The sequence below is a fragment of the Rhipicephalus sanguineus genome, chromosome 1, assembly GCF_013339695.2.
Source record: "Rhipicephalus sanguineus isolate Rsan-2018 chromosome 1, BIME_Rsan_1.4, whole genome shotgun sequence".
NCBI classification, from domain to species: Eukaryota; Metazoa; Arthropoda; class Arachnida; order Ixodida; family Ixodidae; genus Rhipicephalus; species Rhipicephalus sanguineus.
Genome location: NC_051176.1, coordinates 263,997,155 through 264,021,100, shown reverse-complemented (window position 1 = coordinate 264,021,100; position 23,946 = coordinate 263,997,155). Strand labels below are relative to the sequence as shown.

General features: G+C 49.0%; 3 protein-coding genes across 3 annotated transcripts in view; all 3 read left to right on the top strand.

Moving 5' to 3' along the window:
- Positions 1-23,946, top strand: part of LOC119382712 (LIM domain-binding protein 2) — a 213,115-nt gene that overhangs the window by 41,707 nt on the left and 147,462 nt on the right. The window contains exon 2 of the mRNA XM_037650549.2: positions 19,538-19,599. The gene's annotated coding sequence lies outside the window, so the exon portion shown is untranslated. The remainder of the gene's footprint in view (positions 1-19,537; positions 19,600-23,946) is intronic.
- Positions 14,612-15,124, top strand: LOC119382753 (ras-like GTP-binding protein Rho1). Its single transcript, XM_037650591.1, has one exon. The coding sequence runs from the start codon at positions 14,612-14,614 to the stop codon at positions 15,122-15,124; it is 513 nt and encodes a 170-aa protein (XP_037506519.1).
- On the top strand, positions 15,242-23,587 carry LOC119382745 (ras-like GTP-binding protein Rho1). Its single transcript, XM_037650578.1, has 2 exons — positions 15,242-15,432; positions 23,428-23,587. The coding sequence occupies exons 1-2, from the start codon at positions 15,242-15,244 to the stop codon at positions 23,585-23,587; spliced, it is 351 nt and encodes a 116-aa protein (XP_037506506.1).

The window sequence follows — 23,946 nt, the reverse complement described above, 5'->3', positions numbered from 1 at the left end:
ATGCATTGTCTGAAATCCTGTCGTTTCAGCCAGCCACTTCGATTGACGCCTGTCGTTTCAGCCAGCCACTTCGATTGACGTCCTTCGGAGCTACCCAGCTACGGAGAGCGGCATTCCTGAGGACGATGGAAAGGCTGCTCCACACCTGGGACCAAACAGCCTCCCTGTCAACGCCTGCAACCAAGGAAAAGGCCAACCCTGCGAGCTGCCCTACCAGTTGTCCACCATCGGTGGGGTGGGTTCCAAACCGTCGTGCTGTTCGTACCGGTTTGTCCCAGATCAAACAATGGACGGATGCCTTATTTAAGACCGGGCTGGTCTGTTGTTAGGGAGACGCCCCAGCCGACTTGGTCGTGCTGGCAGGCTCTGTCCTGCTATAACCTGCTATAAACTGCGATAACCTGCTATAACCTGCTGTAACCTGCTATTATTACCTGCTATACCTGCTATAAACGTTGTTATGTTTTTATAAACGTTTTGCCTCCCTGCTCTGCTCCTCAGCGATAAGTCCGATATTCGGCTACGTCGGCTCGCCAGCCTCCCGGCTTTCATCGTCACGAAAACCCCCACTTCATAACAGTGGTGGCAGCGGTGGGATACCACGACCCCGTATCTCGAGCTGCGCACCCGAGGGCCTAATACCCCACTTCATAACAACGTCCATCGCGTTGGCGAAATGTAGTAACAGAGGTTTTTAATGCCCAAGAGTTGTAGGCAACTGACCCAGGAAATTTGTCCGTCCATCACGCGATACACTACGCGCTCTATAAAAGAAATAACGAAAATAAAAAAAGGGCATTTCGAACCTACGACCTCACGATGAGAAGCCGATTGTCTTACACACTGGGCTAAACACACACAGAAGATGAGCAGTATATGGGTCATTTCATGAGTTTCCGGCCTGATTAACTCCTAAATGAAACAACTGTGTCGCTTTTCGATATAATCTCCCTTCTGTTCAACAAAATTTTCACACCTCTTGACTAACATTTGTATGCCCTTTAAACATGGTCTGAACTTGTGCCTTCAAGATGTCCGCGGTCTACATTCTTCACTTCATCGTCAGCAGCAATTTTTTCCCTTGAAGGTCTTTCTTCAGCTTTGAGAAGAGGTAGCAGTCACTGGGCTCCAGGTATAGGGTGCGTGACCGATCTTCTCGAAGCCAGTCCTTCGGTGCAGCCTCCGGAACGCTTGCCATGTGAATTGGAGTGTTTTCGTGAAGCGGACGGATGCCATGATGGAAAACCCTTCGCTTTTTCTTATTTAGTACTTCCTGTAGTCAGTGGCGTAGCCAGGGGGGGGGGGGGCGCACACCGGGCCCGTGCCCCCCCCCCCCTAATTTTTTTTTCCCATGGCATGCAGAACACAAGATGACTCAATCACATCTGCGTGCCCGACCCCCACTTCAGATCAAGTAGGCGCCCCCCCCCCCCCCCCGAAAAAAATTTCTGGCTATGCCCCTGCCTGCAGTTAATGTAAACTTGCGCGCAGAGTTGAAACTCACACGTAAGCCTCCCTGTAGACGGCGCTATTTTCCAGATGCGGCTGTTTTGAAATTACTTTTGGTTTGAGATGTCAGGCCAGAAACTTATGGAATCACCTGTGTGTGAACCACACGTACCAGTGTTGACGGTGTTCATAATATGACAGTCACATCTGCTCATGTGACGCTGGGGATCGCTCATTCTGCGGAGCAGCTCTGCGATGCTGTCTAGGCGATTGAAGAGCGGCGGCGTAAAAACGCTGGACGGCAGCGGCTGTACCGACTACGGCTCAAACGGAAACTGTAGGCACAGGTGAGTATGGATGAGCATTATACCTGTTGCTGATCTCCACGCATACGTCGCGTTGTTTTATCGAGCAGTTAATGAAGACAGAAGCATCAAAGACGACGCATGTGAGCAACTGGCACAATGCTTCCGTATACTTAAACAGTTCCAGTGGAGTTTTTGCGGAACTTTTTTTCATCTCGCTCAGTCTCGAACAACTATTTTCATGTTCATATGGAGTGGTTTTGCTATGAAATTGGCAGCAGATTTTGCATATATGCATGGTAGTGGCGATAAGCGTACTTATGTATATCGTGTTTCTATGATGTCATTGCTGAGACAGGAGGAAGTAATTGTTTAGGCTGTATAGATTCCCTTGTGTTTTCCTTTTGACAGACTCTGTGGGTAGTACTCAAACAGCGTGCTTTGATGTCATTTCTTTGTTTCCTTCCTGATTCTTTATTTCGACCTTTAGACCTTTTTTTCCCCTTTACCCAACACATTTTAGCCAGCTTAGATATCCACTGGTTAATTAACCTCCCTGTCTGTCGTTCTTATCTCATTCTCCTGGGATTCAGAGGCGCCTCCCTCTAACTTAATTTGAATAGCAAGCAGAAATTTTGTCAGTATCACTTTCAAGCTATGTTATTTGCAACAGAGTAAATCTGCAAAAAACGGATTGGCGGAACGCGTTGTAGTATACGCGTCCGGAAATTATTCAGGATATGGTACGCGGGAATGAAGCATACACGGACTTCACTGCGCTATACGGACGTAGTTTCGTCTCAAGTTCTCAACACTCTTGCAGCTGTTCCTTCCTTTCGTCTCTCCTTTTTCGAATGGATAATCAGTTACACAAGATTCCTTCCGTTTAGAATTTGCTATTTAGCCCACTTCGTACTCGGGGACGAATGCTTGAATGAATAAAGTTCACCCAGATGAAGAAGTTTGCGCACGTTGGGAATACATGAGATCAGTTCAAAACAGCGTGAAGTGGATCAAGGCAAAAAGAAGAGGAAAATGCGCATACAGCACGCACAAGCGCCTGTATGGGATGTGATGTGGCAGGCAGCCACAGAAATGGGGGAGAGAGAAAGACCACCGCACGTGTCCGTCCTGTGAACCGTTCTCGGAAGCGTTCATTGGACCATTCCGCGACAACGTATAGCCGTTGCGTGGCTTTCTCTGCGTTAAACTTTGCGGGACGCTCTTCCTTGGAATCTCCTGGGGGACCCACACGCTTCGTGAAAGAAAACGGGAGCGAGGCCAGCGAAGCTGGCTCGAGCTCAGCATGGGGCGACACGTGCTGCCCCGGCGCCGATTGGACTGTGGCATTCTTGCCTTCTTGCAATCGGCCGCCATCACCAATGGAGGGGGAGGCCAGGGTTTTGAAGGACACGAGGTCGTTCGGCCACGTGTCCTTCAAAACGCTGGTAAATTGTTTTTAAGAACACTTGTTTCAAAGAAAATAAGGGCCCTAAGGTCCCCCAGTCCTGCGTGTTGGCTTCGGCATCCAGTATCCGGACCCACAGTTGCGATACTCCTCTTTTTATGTTTTGTCTGTGTTAGCGCTTTTTAGTCGTCCAGTCGGATGAACTAGCCACATTTTATCGAAGCCAAGACTTATGAGTTTGCTTTAAGAACATCAGAAGTAGTTTTCTTGAAAAGAAAAATGCCCTCACCTCCCCGAAGGGAATCGTGAGGAAATGCGAATGCATTTCTTGCGCCGAGAGTACACGGCGTAGCAATTTTAATGGCGTAAAGCTGGGCACATCGACGCGCTCAAGTGTCTCCCTTTTGGGCGCCTCTTTCAACGAACGCTTCCTACGTGCGTTCGTAATCACCTCAGGGATGTTGCCACCGCCTTCAATGCAGCACAAACGCGTTTAGAACGCGCTGTTTTCAGGCTGTGCCAAGGCAGCACAAACGCTACAAACGCGTTTCAAACGCACTGCATTGAGGCGGTGGCGGAGGGAGGAGAGAGAGCGAACGGCGAGAGAAGGAGCGGCGAAGCACTGCACCTACCCTCTCCTACACTCTCTCCACACACGCGGGAGCTCCGCCGAGCTCCCACGATGCGAGCGCCCTCACACGCCAGAGCGCGCTCTTCCTCTCCACTCACTCTCCGCTACTCCGCCCGCACCACCTGCTCCGGTTGCTAGGGGCGAGGATAAGCGCGCGCGCCCGCAGCTGTTGCTATGAAAGAGGGAGTGAGAGCGGAGAGGCGCGCGGACAACGCCGGATGCCTTACATAGCCCGACTAAGAAATGCATTCACATTTAAAAAAAGATAAAGCAGTTGGAGAGGCATCCTTGAAAACACTAAGTCGCGCAAGGCTTGAAACAGCGAAGCTGGACGATTCTGAAGTTTAATCTGGTTGCTTCTAGGTTGTTTCTAGGCTTTAGCTAGGTGATGCTAGGTTGTTTCTAGGTTGCATCTAGGTTGTCGCTAGGCTTTAGCTAGGTGATGCTAGGTTGCATCTAGGTTGTTGCTAGGCTTTAACTAGGTGATGCTAGGTTGTTTCTATACACTATAGCACTATACGTACAGATGCTTCATTGAAGCTGAAACGTGCGGCCATATGGTGTTTATCACCGGGTTAATCCAGACGGTTTACTAAAGCTTTTCTCAATTACTGGTTACGTCTGTCTAGAAATCTTAATTGGTGTTTTCCGCCCGTCTGTTGCCTTCTCAATTTTTAGTGGACCAGCGGTGAGTAGTGAGATTTGCCCAATTTCTGTGGCACATAACCGTTCATGAGGATAGTTTTTTTTTTACACACTGTACACACCAAAATTTTTAGGGCCGGCTTAAAGAGCGTCGCTGTTTAAATTTTGTGCTATGTACAGTCAAGTTCAGTGTCAGCATATCGGACCTCTCGTTGTGTACTGGATACATGTATCTCTCTCTTTAAGCTCGCAAGACGGGTCGGTCATCTACCGCAATAAATGCATATTGGACAGTGCAAGCGCCCGGGCAGATATCACAATATTGTCACGTGGTCGTGACGTTGACGAAGGCAGTAGTCGGCGTCTTCAAGACGAAGCTTTTTATTTGGGCGAACCTGTGCCCGGTGAACGAGAAGATACACGCTGTGCACTGATAGCGGCGAACAGAGCGTCGGCAGTCGATAATCTGCTCTGTGGTTTAGGCCACGCTAGTTCCAGAATAAGCTCAACTGTTCGCGTTTACGCGCTCAAGCCTATCAGAAGATTCTAAAATAATCTGGAAGGTTCCCAGGCATTCGTGCGCGGCTCGGGAAAGGCCGTGGTTGTACCACGTCTAACAAACCGGTTACACAGAAACACAAAAAGGAGCGCGCGCAGAAATATCATGCTACCAGGAGCCGTGGTTCTCACTTGTGTCAGCGGCCCCATTGTGAATTGCCACGGAGAGCATGGTGCCTATGCTCGCGTAGATGCGGTATACCGCAGTACAGCATCCCGTTGACGTTTCCAAAGTCTGCTTCAACTATTTTTTTTTTTTATTTCAACGCACTAGAAACGCTGACCGACATGCTTCCCTGAAGTAAAAACATCAGGTAAACAGGAAAAGATACCGCTGTCGACCTAATTTTGTTTCGTTTCTTCTGGTTCCACAAAAAGCCGCTGCAAGATAATTACGTATTGCACACTTGAAGCTTAAGTGTACCGGTGGACTGATAATTATAGGCAACCTATTTATTCTTTATAATTACTCAGTGACTCGCTTCGGCATCGTTCTGCCTTTGATCGTACTATCTGACTGGTGTACCGTATACGAGGAAGTATTTTTTGCTGCTTTTCATTAGAGGAAGATAAGGATAGTAACGCAATAGCATGATCAACTAGGTTAACTATTTAATACAATTGTTTACTTTAGAGATATAGATTCACGTGCCGAAGCCAAAATGTGCCACTCAAGGGTCCTTTGGAGGCGAATTTTTTCGAGGGGCTCATTTATTATACACTGTCAAATGAATCCAACGGATATTTAGGCCAAGGAGAGCATAGGGGACATAAACTGTTGTCTTTACCTGTGGTGCAATAATTATGACGTAAACTGAAATGAATTAATGTGGACGAAAAATCACCCTTTCCGTCGGTGGGATCCGAACCCACAACCTTCCTTTTAGTAGAGAGCTTCGGATTGATGCTTATCTCTGGGGTTATGTTCAGCACACAGGCGTTTTTTGCATTTGTATCTCATCGGAATGCAAGGTTCGAGCCTACGAGCTCGTGCTCAGTTGTAAAACGACGCTAAGCCTGCACGTTTTCTTTGTTTCTAGCTGCCGCCGGATGATTGCGCCGGGTGGCACAGGCTGTAGCTGCGACGCAGTTCATCGTTCTTACTTGAATCGGATGAAGCGCTTACAGGCTTGAACTTTGCTGTGGTATGTGCTCCAACTCATTCAATTAGTGGAGGAATTAGTGAACCCAGCTTATAACTTTATTGTTGTTACTCTCGCAAATCCCGATATCCGCTATTGGTGTTGATATTGACTGTCAAAAATTGTTGTGTTTCGACTTTCTCTTGTTAACACCTTGGGGTATAGTTGCCGATGAAATGAGCATTTAAGTTTCAGATGAAACCGAACTGCACAATCCACTGCGGAAAGTGAAAGAATTGATCAGTCATTGTACAGGCGGAGTACTAACTCGGTTTAGTTGCCTTTGAAGATGTGCCGCAGGTTATAAACTTTTTTTTTCTAGACGCAAGAACATGCGAAGGGAGGTTACATCAGAACTGGCTATCCCAAGATTGCTCATTGATTACGCAAGTAATAGCACTAAATAAATAAATAAATAAAATAAAATAAACGTACATTATACGCACACGAACAGACAGCGCACAGAGAATATCTCTGCACTGGAACCAATACCGAAAGCACGGTACCACATCCCGAGTTGTCAACTCCATTGCATATAGGGGATGGACGCATAGAGACTGTCTACCGTACGTCTTTCTTCAATAAATCTTTTAGCGAAATAGAAGCTTTAGTTCACTCTGATGCTCCGACTATACATATGTCAGGTTCGATCGCTCTACCGCGAAACACAATTTTGCAACAGTTGTTTTTACAAGTTTCTTCTCGCGCACTGCGCGCGAGCGGATGAAAAGCTTTTCGCGAGCATAATTTCCTCGATACTTTGGCGCCGCGGCGTAAGATGAAATTGCAGCCTGGAAAGAAGAAATTATCACTGACGGCAAAAATCTTAAGCATTTGCCTTTCTCATCGTGGACAGTAGTATAAGGAGGGATCAAGAGCGTTTTCCAAGTGAAAAAGAGGCAATGTATTGGTGTTATAGAGCCACTTGGTGACGCAAGCAAATGGTGCAAATACTACTTTGTGGAACCTTGACCTTTTTAAATGTACTATAAACAACTACAACCAGTTACGGCGTGCGCTGTACCTGGTTTCAGTTGCATCGGTCGCAGTGCCGACGGTAATCGCAATGGCGGCGTCCTTCCACAGCGCACTGGTAGCGCTAGAGTTTCACTTGTTTGCTTCTCCAGGCGCGTTACTTGGGGAGATGGCCACTCTTCGTTTAATCGAAACGTTCAGCCAGACTAATAACGAATTGTCGCTAATTTTTAAATTACTCAATTTGGAACACATAATGCGCTGTTGCGGAATTGAAGCAAACTAGTAATAAGTCGTACAGGTTTTACAGAACTCTTTAAACCAGTCATGGTTTCGGTTTAAGCGTCAACGCATTTGCGTTCCAGTTGTACTAGTTTCACAATATGCTTCGTTAAGTCCACTTTGCTGCATTAAACGTGAACGTAATTGCAGCTCATTGCACATATAGGGTGGGGAAATGGATCGGCACTGATCTTGGGGATTAAACTAAATAGATGTGACGCCGTTGGCACGTGATGCCGTTGGTGCCCATCTTAAACCTGCAATCGTATTATGCGCTCCATAGCGCCACTTGTGAAACTTTATTATAGTTAACTTGCTGGGCTAGCGATTAGTCGTTTCACCCAGTATCTTCCTCTTGCAAATATTACGCACGTATCTACCGCGGGCAATTTTTCCCGAGGTTTCTGGTTTATACACAGACCACTTATACATATGTCGAGCATTGTAGTCTCGGCCAGTGGACACTCAAGTTGAAGGCGATGAGCGTGTGCACCGTTGCACAGTTACAGCAGTATCGCAACGTGAAGCTCATCTATGTGACCGTTCTGTTCTTTATTGGTAGCTTTCCGCAGCCTAACATGGCACACCGGGGACGAGGAACTCGATGGCCGAGATTGACACGGACTGTCTTAACAATGGAAACAAGACAGTATAGTTCAGGGTAAGATGGAGGCTTGAAGAGGTGAGAAATCGTCGAACAAAGAATGTTGCTGGAACCACGGGGACTCGTCTTCGTCAGGACAGCGTCAGGAACTTGTTGCCCCGACGAAGACGAGTCATCTTGTCGAAACGCTGGTACAGCGACATTTCTTGTTCAACTATATCTCGTGTCTTACCAATGCTAACTTCCATTCATCTTTTTCTGTAGGAGCTGCATTGCCGATGAGACGCTATCGGCACAGCTTTCAACTACCGCGCGCCTCGCGCCATTGATACGGAACATGGCGTATTCAAGCAAGTCCTGTCGAAGTAACGGATGGCTGCATGCGAAGCGGCCACGGCCGGCTCGGCACAAAAATCCCGCGCGCCTGTTAGCAATGTTAGAATTGCGATCACGGCGTCTTTTTTTTTTTTGTATGAGACGTCTTGGTCAATTCAATCGTTACGTGCTGTGAACTCGTCCTCGGCTTCGCCGATCGGTCGGACATACACGGGCGCCCACGGCGCGCGCTTCAAACCGGCGGCGGCGACGGCGGCGGCCATGCGGACGGTGGGCGCGCGCGGGGAAATCGTGGCGGCGGGGTGGCCGGTTTCTCGTCCGCTCATGCCGACCGGCCCGAGGCGTCGGCGGCAGCGTCCGCTGGGCCGTGGCGAGGAGGCGCCGTTCCGGAGGGCTGCTTCCGTCGGCGCCAGTTCAGTGGCCCAGGCGTCCGGCTTGGCGCAATCATCTTGTCATTCCGCGGATTAACCGTAGCCTGGCTGGACACACTCGCCGGAGGCGGGCTCCAGCACGTGGGGGGAGATGGGCGCCATTGCTTTTCTTTGCAGTTTTCTTTTTGCTTCGATGCCGTTCCCTGTCGCGCGCACGCGACCTGCTGCGCGAGCGTTTCCTTGAGCAGAAAATCTCGAGTGAGATGAGTGAGATTTCGGTAAAGGGCAGCTGTGGGGAAATCGTATATACTAGAGTGGGAAGGGAGGGGCTGCGCGTATGCCACTCTATGTGCGTATGCCGCTGCCGGTTGCGAAACTGGGGGCTTGCAGAGCGGGACATTAAAGATATTGATCCAGTTGGAGCAACTCGACCATCTTTTGTGTATGACAGTGTGCTTTGAGTCGGACGAGCCGCGAGTGCGCCTTTCGTAATTCAGGAGCCAGATATACAGAATAAAGCGCAGCTGGAGACACTTGTGCTAATGAAAGAGGCTCGAGTTTGGAGATAGTCGAGAAAAATATCGCGCAGCTACCTCTGTGCAACCCCCTCTCCCCCCTTATTTCCTTTTTTTAATGTGTATTCTACGCGCACGTATACACATACATATATAGAGCCAGGGGCAAGCAACTGTTAATTTGTGTCACACACATGTTGCCGCTTTGATAATGGTCGTGTGGTGTTGATGATACTGCTTTTGACAGTTCCCGTTGTGCCTAATGGTTTACTATATGCAATAATGGCTGCGAAAAAAAAATGGCGAAGCTGGACGATTCTGAAGTCTAACATGGTTACTTCTAGGTTGTTGAACTTGCTAGGCTTTAGCTAGGTGACGCTAGGTTGTTTCTAGGTTGCTTCTCGGCGCAGAGAGGTTCGAGTTAAACCACAGACAGTCACAGATACGACACGGATGTTCAAACTCCAGAGACAGAAACTCGCGCTGACACCGAGCGTTCGCACCACCCATACATCTATACGGGAAAGTCGTCGTTCTCGGCTTCCATCGCTCTATGGTCTTCTCGCTGCGAAAAAAAAAAAAAAAAAGACGCATACATGCAAAGAAAACGACGAAACACGGGCGCTGAAACGGACACAGAACACCCCCGTGTTTCGTCATTTTCTTCGCTCGTCTGCGTCTTTTTTCGCGCTTTCTCTTGTTAACATGCTGAATAATCTCAGTTGGTCAAAATGAACGTGTAGCACGCACTGCATTGTTCTTATGAGGCACGTGAAAACCATTATTCACTGGGACAAATGTACAGTTGCCAATTTCTTGTGGACCAAGGCTGTAAAAAGTTGCGCGAAGAAGTAGAACAGCAACAACGCCCATGGAAGCGACCACTGAAACCAACTTTTTAATTCCTTTTTTTCTTTTTAATTTTTTCTCAATCTTTAACCTGCGGCTTTTTAAATTTCTTACCTCTTTCACTTCTTATTTACATCGCGTTTCATTCTTCTCTCTTTTTTGATCTTTAAAGGGGTGGTGCCATCAAATTTCGAGGCTATAACAAGCCTGTTGTGGGTTTCCTCTGTATGCAAGGACATACCACACGAAGGGTCGGACACAGCAAACGTTTAGAATATATTTTAATTCACTTCCAAAATGTACCTAAATGCCCATTCTCCCGATCGAAACCCATTGCTAGCGCGCCAGCACTGACGTAGATCTGTAGGATGGGCAACGAAAGTTGTAGTGACGTCACACCAAATCTGCTGTAGTAACGTGAGTGACCTCCGGACCTCCGCCACTTCCGCAACGTACGTACCGGCTGTAGTGAACTAGAATATATTCACTCCACTATAAGTACCGGCAAAGCATCAGTTGCTACGTCACTCGCCGAGTTTCGATCGCTTCCTGGCTATGTGCGTCACAGCCTTGTGTGGTCACGTGACCGCGCCTCCTACACTTCTACGTCACTGCCCAACCTCGGCACCCAGAAACCGAAACCGAAAGTTGTCCAAATCAAAAGGCGATATTAAATTAATTATCTAGAATACATGAATCTTGGTGCGTGCATCATGCTTCCTGGAGCTATAGCAACGCTTACAGCATAGAATGCGCAAGCCACAGATTTGGTGGCACCACCCCTTTAATATTTTACATTTTCCTTTATTATCGACAGTGTGGCCAATCCCCCTCGTGGCCTTATGAGCCAGCTTCCTTTAGGTGACGAAACAAAACAAAAGACGTGTCTTCTGATCGGCTCCGCCAAGGTCACATCTTTAGAGGCCTGTCTACCTACTGCCTTCGTGAAATACGCCACCGCCATCAAGGTCGATTCGATTCCCAACAAGCGGAACTGGCATTGTTGGATACGGTGGGGCAGAAAGGCTATGAATGGTCTCATTCGTCCCCATACCCAGGCACGAACGTCGTCCCCATTTCCTGCACTGCCGACTCGCCCGACTCCCGAGGACCGACCAGGAGTCGAAGAGGCCAGCGTTACTCTACCCGTGCTCCAGAGTGAACTTTTTGCAGGGCACAGGAAGGATCTGAGCAAGGACCCGCGCATGCTACAGAAGGGGCAAAGGCCAAATAGAACTGGCAGGAAGACTGTGTCCGATTGTGGCCGCGGTCACGCCCAGACACATATATCAACCAAATGCGGTTCGCCATCGACTCGCCCGACTCACTGGATAACTACATGGAGTTGGAGAGGCTGCAGCTGCATATTTTCTCCCGGAGCGCGCCCCTTGTTTTTGGGGACGAAGCGCCCGCATCCGCTGCCATAACTGACAAGGCGAGGAAGCAGTGCGAGGACTACGGTCGGTTGCGGCCACTGTTGTACCTGGCCACCGGCGTGCTTTATGTGCCTCATGTGCTCATGTGCTTTAGCATCGACTCCCCGGCTCCCTGGATAACCACATGGAGTTGGAATGGCGGCAGCGGCGCCAGTTTTGAGGGAGCGCGCCCGTCGTTCTTGTCGCGAATCGAAAATGACTTTCGGAACAACCAACGCGCGAGTACTCCAAGACGTCGCAGGTGTCCATTGCGCGCGGTGGAATACGCGACGGATGACAGAAGGCCGCAATACCGAAGGCTGAACCCAGAATCCTCTACCAAGACCACGGTGGTTCTTACACCGTGACCAAGACCAAAGGTAGGCTTCACGATGTTTTCGAGACTGCAACGATGGCCATCTTGCATGCGAAGAGGCCGAGAAGAAGATGCAGACAAATCGGACTATCCTGTCTTCTGTTTCGAATGAGAAGCCGGTTGGAGGCAGGATGCGCTTCTCTATAAAGTGTCTTCGTCGCTTTGTCATGCGCACTTATACAATATGTTATTACCTTCGAGCCAATATTTCATATAGATAACATTAATTCAAGAAGTACGTTCGAAAAAAATTTGTGCTCGCGCAGTTTTGTCGTGTGCTCGTTCGGTGTGGGCTTCCCTTGTAGTACTAGGGAATAGGAGCATGGTAATCGTGCAATTTTGTTGGCTTAACGCAAAGGCAGAGGAGAGGAGAAAGTTCCGATCCCCCACCAAACAGTGTGATATTAGAAAAAAACAGTGAACCCGGAGAGGATTATCTTGATGGGATTCAGCGTTCGTCGCCCGTGAATCGAAATATGTCTCAAAAAAGGCACTCAAAGCCACAGTGGGCTTTCGAGCCGCTACCGGGCGTTTTGGTAGTGTTTTGCTCTGGGCCGGTACAACCGGTATCGCCAGAACGAAAGCCTTTGAGATAAAGCGGCGTTTCGCGACTTTACCGCTACCAGAAGGGCGCGTGCACCGTGGATGGCTTGCACTGACGTCACTGAAACCGCCGTGTTGAAGCACCAGCATGTGGGGACGTGACGTTTGCAATGTCACATTAATGTTATCAAAACATCGCATGCAGGTTCTTTCCATATTCCCGCACAGGGACGTTCCTGCCACGTCGTTTTCACGTTGACGCAACTTGTTTGTCATCAAAGTTGCCATCGTGGAGTGCCAGTACCTTAAGAAGCTTCGTCCATGACATCACGTGCAAGCTATCTATAGGCTTCCAAAGCAACGTCGAGCAGCGCTAGTGCTCTTAACGCAAATGGGGCATCCGCGGCCACAACACTGCCGCCCCCACTTCCGCGCACGCGCAGAGCTGTCGGACTGCATCTGTGGTGCGTCACAATGTTACTGTTGCTGACTACCAGTGCTTTGGGCCGAATGAGGAGCACATGCACGCACGTGTCTTTGCCGCCGCTGGCAAATCCGACCGCCTTCGCGGGCAGCGTCTGCCCCCAGTAACGCATAGCTCAGCCGCGCGAACGTCGCCCCCAAACTTCAGCTTGGGCTCCCTATACGTCCGCCTTTTCTGCGATGTACCAAACATCCCCAACACATTGTGTTGGTGTGCCACGCCGCGCGATAGATTCTTAAGATAAAGCAATAGAGTTACGAAAATTTAAGAACAACATACTGTACAATCTATCGAAGAAACCTCGGAGGCAATGCAAATGGCACCGACCCTGGAGGTTCACCACAGTCAGGTGGACTGGCCACCGGCCGCGGCATTCGGCTCTGTTGACTGAGGGAGCCGCATACTTAGCGCTAAAAAGAACTTTCTTGATATTTCGCACAATAAACGTTTATTAATCCTCCGTCTAAATGATCACTGGAAGGCTCCGTCGCGTTTCCAAGAGGCATGACGTCGTGCCCGCCCGCACACCAGCCGATAAGTATATCTGAAATGCACTTTTGCATAGCGCATTCCCTTCAAGAAAGCCTTAGTAGTTCAAGCAAACATTTCCGTGTGAATCCTCCCGAACTTTTCTGATCGTGATGCTGAGCATTACTGTCTCGACGATTTGAACCACACATTAAAAAAAAAAAAAAGGAAATACGTGTCCAACGAAGTGATGAAACCTCGGTGTCTCAGCACAGCAGTCCTGTTCTCTCTTCAATCGCAATCGCCCGTATACTTCTATCGTGCCAACTATAGCTGTTCGAGATTGTCACGTCTTGCAGACTGCACAGCACACGTGCGTATTAGTTTTCCACGTAGGCCAAAGACGCAGAAATAAATAAGCAAACATTAGCTAGCTTTACCGTTGTCATCGCTGTCAACGCAAGTTTTCACCGTAGCATCTGCTGACCGAAGCGTTCATCTCTTAAGTTGGCTGCACGTCTCCCTTCGTTCTTTGACGCTGTGGCGCGTTTTATTTACCAGGTCGACCATGCCGTCTCTGTAGTGATTCGGCATGTTTCATTGCTAAATAAAGCGATAAGTTTTCCACTTGCTCTAGGAGGTTTACCGTGGTGGAAGAAAGGCGAGTTCTGTATTGAAATCGATATCGCGTCTCTTGCCAGAATGCATAATTTCAACTTGTTGCGTCACGAAAGCTTCGCGTTCACGCATTCCCACAAGGTGTGAACTTGCATAACTTCCCCTTAGTACTGGAAGTATTGAGGGCACATTTAACCAGTAAATATTTTTAGTGTGTTTAGGAGCGTGTCAGTTTCATGAAATAATTATTTTCTCGAACATGAGCGTAACGCGGTTGTCGGGCGCCATCCGCGATGAACTGCGTGCTGACAAGCGTCCATATTTGGCACGCTTGCGTAACACCGATGCGCGTGCGAACGAGATCACATGCGCGATAAAGTACGCGGTGCCGTGAGTAAAGAAAAATATCACTTTCGAAAATGGCGCCTCTGCTCTCGCTCGAGAACTTCTTTGTTCTCATCTTGCAGCTATGAATTGTCCACTCTAACTCTGCAATCTTGCTGTCATGTTAAATATTATCAGTTAACGTAGATTCACTGTTTATTAGGCAAGGAGTTGCCTTGAGACGCGACATCTTCTGTTCAGTGAGAACAATATATGCTACGCTTGCATATTGCTTCTGGAACAAGGTTGTAAGATGGTGCGTGAAGAAGAAGTAGAAGAAGAAGAACAGCGCCCGCGGAAGACGTGTCTCCTGATCGTCTCCGCCAAGGTCACGTTTCCAGAGACCCGTCCACCTGCTGCCTCCGTGAACGACGTCGCCGACACGGAGGTAGACGGGGAAACAAGTGGAGCTGGCATTGTGAGGACAGCGAGACAGCCAGACCACGAACGGTTGCGGCGCGTCTTCGAACCCGGGCATCGATGCCGTCTTCATTTGCCTCAGCATCGCCTCACCCGACTCTCGGAGAACGACCTGGAGTCGGGGGGACCAATGCGGCGATACTTCTGCACCATCGGTTTCAACGCCGCGGGGAACAAAAAGGATCTGCGCAACGAGCCGCGCACGCTGCAGAACCGACGTGGCAGAAGCGCAAGAGGCAGGTGGACTATGACCGGTTGCGGCCGACGCACCGAAGTCGTCGTCACCTGCTTCAACATCGACTCCCCCGACTCCTACGAGAAGAAGCTGGTGTGGGAGAGGCCATAACTGCTCCACTTGCTCTCCGGCGCGGCCGAAATCGTTGCAGTGAACAAGTAAGATCTGCGCCAGCAGACGTGCTTGCTAAAAAGCCGACGAAGACCAAGCGGATGAGGAAGGAGGGCAATGAGCGGTTGCGGCCGGACTGCCGACATCGTCCTCATCTGCTTCAACGTCGAGTCGCCCGACTCCCTGGAGAACACCTCGGAGTCGGGGAGGCCAGAGCTGCGATACTTCAGCTCCGGCGTGCTCAACATCTCTGCGGGGAACAAAGGGGACCAGCGCAACGACCCGCGCCCGCTACAGGACTCACCAAGGCAAAGCAAAAGGCAGGAGGGTTACGACCGGTAGCGGCCACTGTCGAAGAAGGACCTTCCCGACGTCCCGAACGAGCTACCGGATCCTTCCCTTACGGTGAAGGAGCCTGTGCACCTCAGGAAGAGCGCCCCATGCCGAAGCTCGAAGCCTCCGGATCACCTGGAATGTTCGGCGCAGGTCAAGAACGTCGTGCGCGAGGTAGACTGTAGCGGTGACCGTCTTGTTGGCCAAGAGCGCGAAGACTAAGCGCATTCTGCGCTCTAGAATAAACCTCTTCCCGTCCCCAGTGAGAAGCCATTAAGGGGACGGTGGAGTTGTTCTCGCTGCACTGTCTTCGTCGTTTTTTTGAGCGCACCTATCAACTACATGTCAACGCGCTCTGCACCCTATATGTGCAGATAAAGTCGTACTCCAGCATCGCGTTAGATGTGCGCGTTTTTCTTTTTTTTTTTTCTTTTTGCGTGTCGGACTGTCTGCTCGCCTTATGCGTAGCAAAGCTGCAGCAAATGATCTTAGCTATGAAGTAGAAACTGATGGCGCTGAAAAATCAGTCACTGCGCTTGGAAAAGTATACCTTGCTCACGACTTGTGGCCGCAAGAAAGGTATAAATACTTGTTTATCGACACGGCAATGTGTTCGAAGTGTCAGGGGCTTGCATATGTGCGTACAGCCTCCGTCTGTTGTTGTTTCGCGTTTTCCTTAATTATTCGTTTCGTTTTCTTTTTCATTTTGTTGCAAGTACGCCTTAGTGTTCGTTGGTGTTAGCCCGTCCCTTTTTTTTTTTTTTGTAGCGTTGTGAGTCTTACATTGGCATAGCTTACCGTAAAAGAAATGGAGTGATTTACAGGCGCACCACTGCGGAATTCAGTTAACCCTACCACTTTCTAGAGTAAACACTGAAGGTTAGTAGAGAAGAGTGCGAATGATTTTGCAGCCTACCTAGCGGCTGTGTTTTGCAATGAAGTGATGACGCGTGCATTGAGGAGGAAATGAACAAGTGGGAGTAACACCGGTGACTACAGCCAGATACGGCGCCTCAGCGACAGCTCGACACCGTTGCCGCCACCGTCAAATGTCATTACTGTGACACGCGAAACGGTGCCCAACTTTCGACACCTGCTCCACGGTGGCAGACGCACGCCGACGCCGCGTGGGCGCGGCTCGCTCTCATTAGGCAGAGTGGATCTTGACGGAGTGCACTTCGCCCTCGTTCTCCTGTCGCAGGGACAATGCATAATCCGAGATATGTAGATTATCTTCGTTCCTTGTTACCGCTTTTCAAAAAGAAAAAAAAAAAAATGCAACGTTTGCTCGCGTGATAAGTGGCATCAACCAGTCAATTGCTTTTACTTTTTTCGGCTCAACTCATCTGGTACTATCGCGAAGAAAAAAAAATGCAGTAGCGCTTCTTCTGGTGTGTCTGTCTAGTAAAGTTCGCGGTACTGTCGCATCACGATTCAAATCCGCCACTTTTGAAGAAAAAAAAAACTGTGTGTGTGTATGTGTGTTTTCGAGAGAAAAAAAATGTATGCAGTTGCACTCGACGTGAAAGCTGTAGAAAGTGCATAGCAGTGGTTCGCCTGCCCTCAGGCGACGCTTACGTTCACGGGCAAGCGCGCGCTGGCGTTCCAGACGTGTAGCCTGCTCGGCGTCCATGGCGGGAAAGGAAACGTTCACTTGTGATGCAGTGGTGCACTCTCCGCCCTCCTCTCCCTCCTACTGACCCCACATCTCTTCTCATCCTACTTCCCTTTCCCACCCCTTGCTATATATACTATACGCAGCTATGATACATGGCTATCCTATCATGGTTTTGCCTGCGTGACGCCAAGCGACCACATCAGATCACAGGAGATGACAGGAAACATGAGACGCCAGCCTGGGCCCCTAAAGTGCTCCGCATTTCGAAATGATTAAACCAATTCTCTGTCAATCTTCTGTCAGTCGTATTTGCTGGCGACGCGAGGTCTTGTTGCAAGATACGTTTCTTGCCAGTGCAGATCGAAACACCTTCGGACACGAGACTTCCGGCATTGCAGAATGCCCTCCGGTTCAAAGAGGAAGGAAAGTTTTTTTCCCCTTCTCCATTTTTCTGTTTGCCCGATAAAAAATACGGTACTGTAGTGACCGGTAGAACGCAAACCGATCAGGGCCGCGGTGCTTCGAGAAAAGGACCGTATACCGCACCGCCACTGTCTGTGGATCCTGTCGTCCATGGGGGTATTGTCGTTACCACCCTGTTTTTTTTTTTCCTTCTTATTCGGTATACTATACGTCAACCGTGAGTAGCAGCAAACGCCGCACGGAAGCTGCTCTTTTTTTTTTTTTTACCCCGTTTGACGCGCCTTGTTTTGAGATCGTGCGAAACGGCGTGCTGGGGTGCTTTATCACGATTTCGTGCGCGTCGAACTAAGTTGTGCGACGAGAAAGGCGTTCTTGTACAGCACTCGTGTAAGCAGCACATTTTCGCATAGTACGGTGTATATGAAGTATCCAAGTTGGCAAGCCAAGGGACAGACTGAATGACCGCCGCTGTCTGTTAAACGGTGTAAATCAACCTTCACAACGTTTATGAAAGTGGCATACTTATGTTAGAGCGAAGCTGTATACGCCGAGGCAGAACGGGTGTCCGTTGACACGTTGTCCATAGTGTAGGCATGTGCCGCAGTGATTGGACAAGCCCCACTACCCGCCACTGCGCCATTAAAAGCGAAGTGTTGCGGGCAAAAACGCATGCGCCGCAGAAATTGGGCAAACTCCGCTATACTAACCGCAAGTCCATTAAAGTGTCGCGAAACGGAGAATGAGACATAAATACGCATGCTTCTCAAATGGCTCCTCAAGATAGTGCATGAAACGCCAAGCACATGCGGCAAGCCAGACAAGACGACGCATGCGGCGGCAAAAAGACGCATGCTGCTCAAATAGAAAACTAAAAAAAAAAAAAGAATGCGATACATTCAAAAGGGAGTTCCTGCATACCTTTCATGAAAATTCTGTGCATTTCTGTACTTTAATCAAAATTCAGTGTCACGTTTGTGTCGTGTGCTACGCAGCTTCGCTGGTTATCCACCTTGAAATGCATCCGTGATAAACCTATTGATAAGCACCGGTGCCGCCCCTTTCGGCTTCGCCGGTGAACCATCGCCACATGTAAGGGCGGTGATTTTTAAGTGTTTGTTGAATGTTAATTTAGAGTTGCTTGCGTGAGTTTTCGTTCTTGTCGGCATTAGGAAGATACTTGACTGCGGATAGCAATGGCTAAATATCTCGAACGCCGGATTCAGAGAAAGCAGAAATTGTTGGGACGAATCGCCAGAAGCAGCCAGTACTTAGATGATTTTGACGTCAGTTTCTTTCGATTTTGAAAACCACACGCCTTCTAGTAAAAAAGAAAAAAGGGAGCTCTCAATACTCCGCTGCGTAGCGACCCGCGCGCACCTGTCAGCAGTACGAAATACCGTTTTGCTAGCGCATGGCATCTCGGTCATCCAACCTGTGATCCCTTCACAGAAGTGAACCTGTCCACAGTAACGCCACAAAAAAGTAGCTTCGTCCTCTTAACCTTGATGCGGCTTAGCCTGTATGCTGCCTAATCCTGCTTGGACTGCAGTGTGCTCGTTTACTTCCCGAGAACGAAACATTTATCTGCATTCGCTTTTGATTATATGGTTAAAGTCAGGGAGGGCGACAGTTTCCTCCTTGCCTCGTTTTGGCAGCAGCAACGCGAACAAAACGAAATCCATGCGATGTGAGGATCGACAAGGCGCGCCCCATACGCGTATACCTACACACGTAGCCAAAACATTTCGCCGAGCCGCGCTTGATCGTAGCCAGGTCGCCAACCGTCGTACGAACCGCGTGAGTCTTCTGGATTCCTTTACCTATACTGACATCTAGACTTACTGTATATGCCACCTTTAGGTAGCATATACAGTAACTGTATTGACATCAATGAAGGCGGTGGGAGTTGAAGTGAACTGCGTGAATACTTCGGGTCATACATACGAGAGCGACGTTCTAGCGCTTTCTGGATAATATTCTCAGCGTCTAAAATACATCACGTTTCTTCGCTCTCTTATAACGTTCTTTCTTGTTCGCAGTCGACTGGTGCCCCACCGGCCCGAGACCCCTTCACGACCACGCAGGCCGGTCTTCCTAACAGGTCATACAATCTTCTCCTTTTGCGTGTCCATTGCGCTGTCTTTCGCGCTCATGCGTGATCCCTAGAAGCTTCCTCCGAAAACCTTGAAAGGAAGCCTGCGCATTCCCCTGTCATGTATAGTCCGTACATCTTACGTCAGCGTGGTTCACGTTGATCCACGCGATGTAAACCATATTTGGTGAGTTGGCGTTCGTACGTCATTAGTAACTCATCATAAAGACGCGGAATTAATGGAGCTGATGAGCTTGTGTCCAGTGCTCCCTTTGTTCTCCATACTTCTTGTGTATACTGCGTGCGATTTAATAAGGATGGACTCGCGGCTGTCCTGCGTTCAACATCTACGGCGAACCCCAGTGGTAGGAGACGAGCCCGCTTAAGCGTTCGCGAATTGCTCTCGGGAGGGCTCGCGTCGGCCTCGATCAAGAGAGCGCGGTTCGAGTAGTTGTAAATGTAAAACGGCACTCTGCACGAAACGCCTTTCCCGCCTATTTTGGGCACGGCGCCGCCACGTGTATGGCCACACCGCGTTGAAGTCAATGCGCCGTGTACCACAGCTGAAACAGGGCATTTATGTTTGCCGCGTTAAAACGAGGACGCGTGTAGTTCAGGGTGTCCCCATTGAAATGCATCCCAAGCTACGTTCTCATTTGGTAACCGCCCGAGCGGTTTAAATTAATTGTCCTGTGTTTAGACGAAAGGTTCAACCTCGCGCACGCACCAGGTTCCTCATTCATCCACTCTAAAACTGCACTTTTTAAACTAAAATGGGATAAGTTCACTAAAATTAGGGCGCCGTAAATCTGCAACGAAGAGCGGTAATATGAACCGATTCTTCCTTCAGCAAGTGAAAAGAATGGCTACCTGCTGTTAGCCAATTTGTTCAGACGAGTTCTTGAAGCTCGAAAAATGGGCACAGTCGCTAGAAGAAGTCTGGTGGGTTAAAAAGAGCCTGTTACGTGCAAAGATAATTTATCTTTGATTAATGTACACATGTAACTGTACAAAAGGTGTATGCAGAGAGGAAAGCTTGAGACATATAGCAGAAAGCAGCTAACATACAACTTATATCGGTTTTAAACACTGTGCTGCTGCTTACCTTTAGGATACTCCCATCCCACTCCTGCCCGGTAATGTAGCCTGGAGAATCTTCTCCTTTTATGTGGGGTAGCCTGCGTAAAATTTGGTATGTTCTGAAGCTTTAACAGATTCACTTCGCCTGTTCGCAGCATTTCATTTTATTTTTAAATGGAAAGCTGCCGGTAGAGCTGCACGCCGCGAAGTGAAAGCTGCGAAACTATATATAGCACAAAACCGTCACATATATATGTTCCGTGTAGTCTGTTTCTTTTTTAAGGGAATGCTGTTAGCCCGAAGGAATTCGCCATTCGTAAAACTTTCAGGTGCTCGCCGCGGGTCGCCATTGTGAGTACTCCGCGGACTGTCGAGACCAGGCGCTTCTTGATACGCGAACATTCCTCGCGCGTTTGCAGCATTCTAAGAAAAACATGCCGTGAAATTTACGCAAAATTTGCTAACGCATTCATATGCGCTGAAAAAAAAATAACTTGACGTCGTTTGATGTGGTATTTGATTCGTGTGTGTGCGTGTGTGTGTTGCGTTTGTTCGTTGCGTGTAGGTGCTTTAGGCATGTACAATGCTCACGGATTGAAGCGCTACATCAAAACACTCAGTATAACGACTAGTATGCGCAATCGCACGAGATAAACGCGTCATGTCGCTACGAATCGTAGCCGCTAAAGTCTCCGACGTAAGTGTTTCAGTCAAAATTACGCCGTTATGACACAAAATGAGGACGGTGGAAACGACGGTGCTTGAATTACTTAGCCCTAAGTGCGTTTCAATCCGTGAGCACTGCATTCATCTTACTGAATTTCGTGCCGTAATTGGTTTGCCACACGTTTGAATCGTCAGTATGTATGGTATACTGTTTTCGCTGGCCGTCTGCTACCAAGGTAATGTGAGCGTTTATTAGGATGCTAAAACAAACAGTAACCTGAAAAAGAAAACAATAAATGGACGCATCGTGGGCACTTCGCCACTTCGCAAAATGGTGAATTGTGGCGTAGTGGGTACTTCGCAACAGTGATTGCAGTAAGCGCCATAGGAGAGCTTAAAACGGCCCATGTCACTCGCACAGAAGTCTTCATGACTGCGTCGGTTCAGCGAGGCACACGCGTTCTAGGCGCACTCTACGAACTGCTCCTCTCTCATTCATGAACCTGAGCGCGACGCAACTTACCTGGTTCTCAATGACACTATGGAGTCGGATCGAAATGCTAGACGGAGATGTGCCAGTGGATCTCAGTATGGGTGCATCCGCGTAGAAGGCTGTCATACCGGCCCAACAGCAATACACACTGCGTGAATTGTATTTCCTCCCGTCCAGCACAGCTGCAACTATTTCTACGGAGGCGCTTTTTGCTTTCGTGCTATGAACGATTCCTGTGAAAGCGGAATCAATGTTCTTTTTTTTTCTCTCGAATATACCATTTCTTCGACTTGGTTATTACTCTTGCTTACACATATTACCTTTTTTTTGGTCATTTTCACTTGGTAATGATATTATTTGTACCAGACCCTGTAGTACTTAAACTTCACGTAATAAAAAAAAAACTAAATTTTTAGAACAGCGCATGTCTTGCTTAACTTATCAGTGAGGATGGTACGTTTCGTTTTCATTCACTGATGGCGCTTATGCCTCCGCTGCAGGAATTAAATTTTCGGGTATAGTATTAAAAAGCAAGCTGATTTAATATCTTCTGAATATTTGTTCTGATATCGCGAAAACTGCCCTGATACAACTAAAAATACCCCCGCCGCTGAGTAAACATCTCTCTGCCTGTGTTGATAAAGGAAACTGCTGTGTTGCGGCTGGTAGTCCTGGCGCAGCAGCAGTGGAGGAAGACCGGCGGTGACCGACGCGGCGGACGCCGACCAGCCACGAACACGCGGTTTTGACGCGAAGCGCCAAAGAATAAGAAACGTCCGCATTCAACGAGTACTCTTCACACACTGCGTTTATTTACACGTCGCCTGTTGAACATGAATGCCAGAGCGGCGCCCCCTGGCATTCTTACAGAACAATTGGGAAACCGAAACTGGTGTATACAATCACAACACAACAGAAACTTTCCTAGGATATAATGTGTAGAATGGAAATATCTATGCAAGCATATTGTTGTCGTTTGTTTGTAGCCTACCAAGCTTGGCACTTACCCACTCTGGGGGATTGGCCAAGAAGAAGTATTGTAGCCTATGGATGATTCCCTCTGTAACGTCGTTGTCTTCGTATTGTGGCTCCACCGTAAGCAGCTATGAATTCACACCAATGCGCCCTTCTTTCTCTCCATTTTACAATCACTCTTGGTAAAAGTAGATCCGTAGCCCACATAATGCCGTTTTTCATAGCCGAAAGGCCACTACGGTACGTTATGCTCAAGCGTTTATGTGAAGCATAGGCTTGCTAATCCTGTTTGGAATAAGGTTTCAAGGCTTCTCAGAAGAACGAGAAGAAGAAGAAGAAAGCGCCCAGCGAAGAAGCCTACGTTGACTCGCACGGAATAGCACATATTGTGGCTATCAGAGCAAAACCCAAGTGGTAGTTGTAGACGGTGAGGGCGACAAGACATGCTTTCTGATAGTCTGAAGCGGTGCTCCGCTTCCGGTGGCCTGTGTGCCTACGTTATTCGAGAACAACGCCACCGGCGTCGAGTTCCAGGTATAACTGGCTTTGCGGGGAAGAGCGGGGCAGAACTACGGCCGGTTGCGACCACTGCCGCACCCAGACGTGATCCTTGTGCGCTTCAGCATCGACTCTCCGGACTCCTTGGAGAACATCGCGCCGGCGTCGGGGAGACCGCATGTGCGCCACTTCTGCCCCAACGTGCCCATCATCATAGCGGGGAGCAAGAAGGGCCTTCGGAACGCTCTGCGCACGATGCCGGCACTCGCCAAGAAGTGGCTATAGAGGACCGGTTTCGGTCGTTGTCGCGCACGGGCACAGGCGTGATCCTCATGTGCTTCAGCATCGACTCTCCGGACTCATTCGAGAACATCACGCCGGCGTCGGGGAGGTCGCAAGTACGCCACTTCTGCTCCAACGTGCCCATCCTAGCTGCGAGCAAGAAGGGCCTTTGGAACGCTCTGCGCACGATGCCGAAAGTCGCCAAGGAGAAGTGGCTAGAAGACCGGTTACAGTCGTTGGCACGCACGGGCACAGACGTGATCCTCACTTGCTTCAGCATCGACTCTCCGGACTCCTTGGAGATCATCGCGCCGGCGACGGGGAGGCCTCAAGTGCGCCACTTCTGCCCCAACGTGCCCATC

What these genes read in the sequence shown, in the direction of transcription:
- LOC119382753 (XM_037650591.1), top strand. Translation starts at nt 14,612, where the DNA reads ATGGTGCGTGAAGAAGAAGTAGAAGAAGAAGAACAGCGCCCGCGGAAG.
- LOC119382745 (XM_037650578.1), top strand. Translation starts at nt 15,242, where the DNA reads ATGAGCGGTTGCGGCCGGACTGCCGACATCGTCCTCATCTGCTTCAAC. An exon ending in CCGCTACAGGACTCACCAAG is followed by an intron (nt 15,433 to 23,427) that starts GCAAAGCAAAAG and finishes TGTGCGCTTCAG; the next exon opens with CATCGACTCTCCGGACTCCT.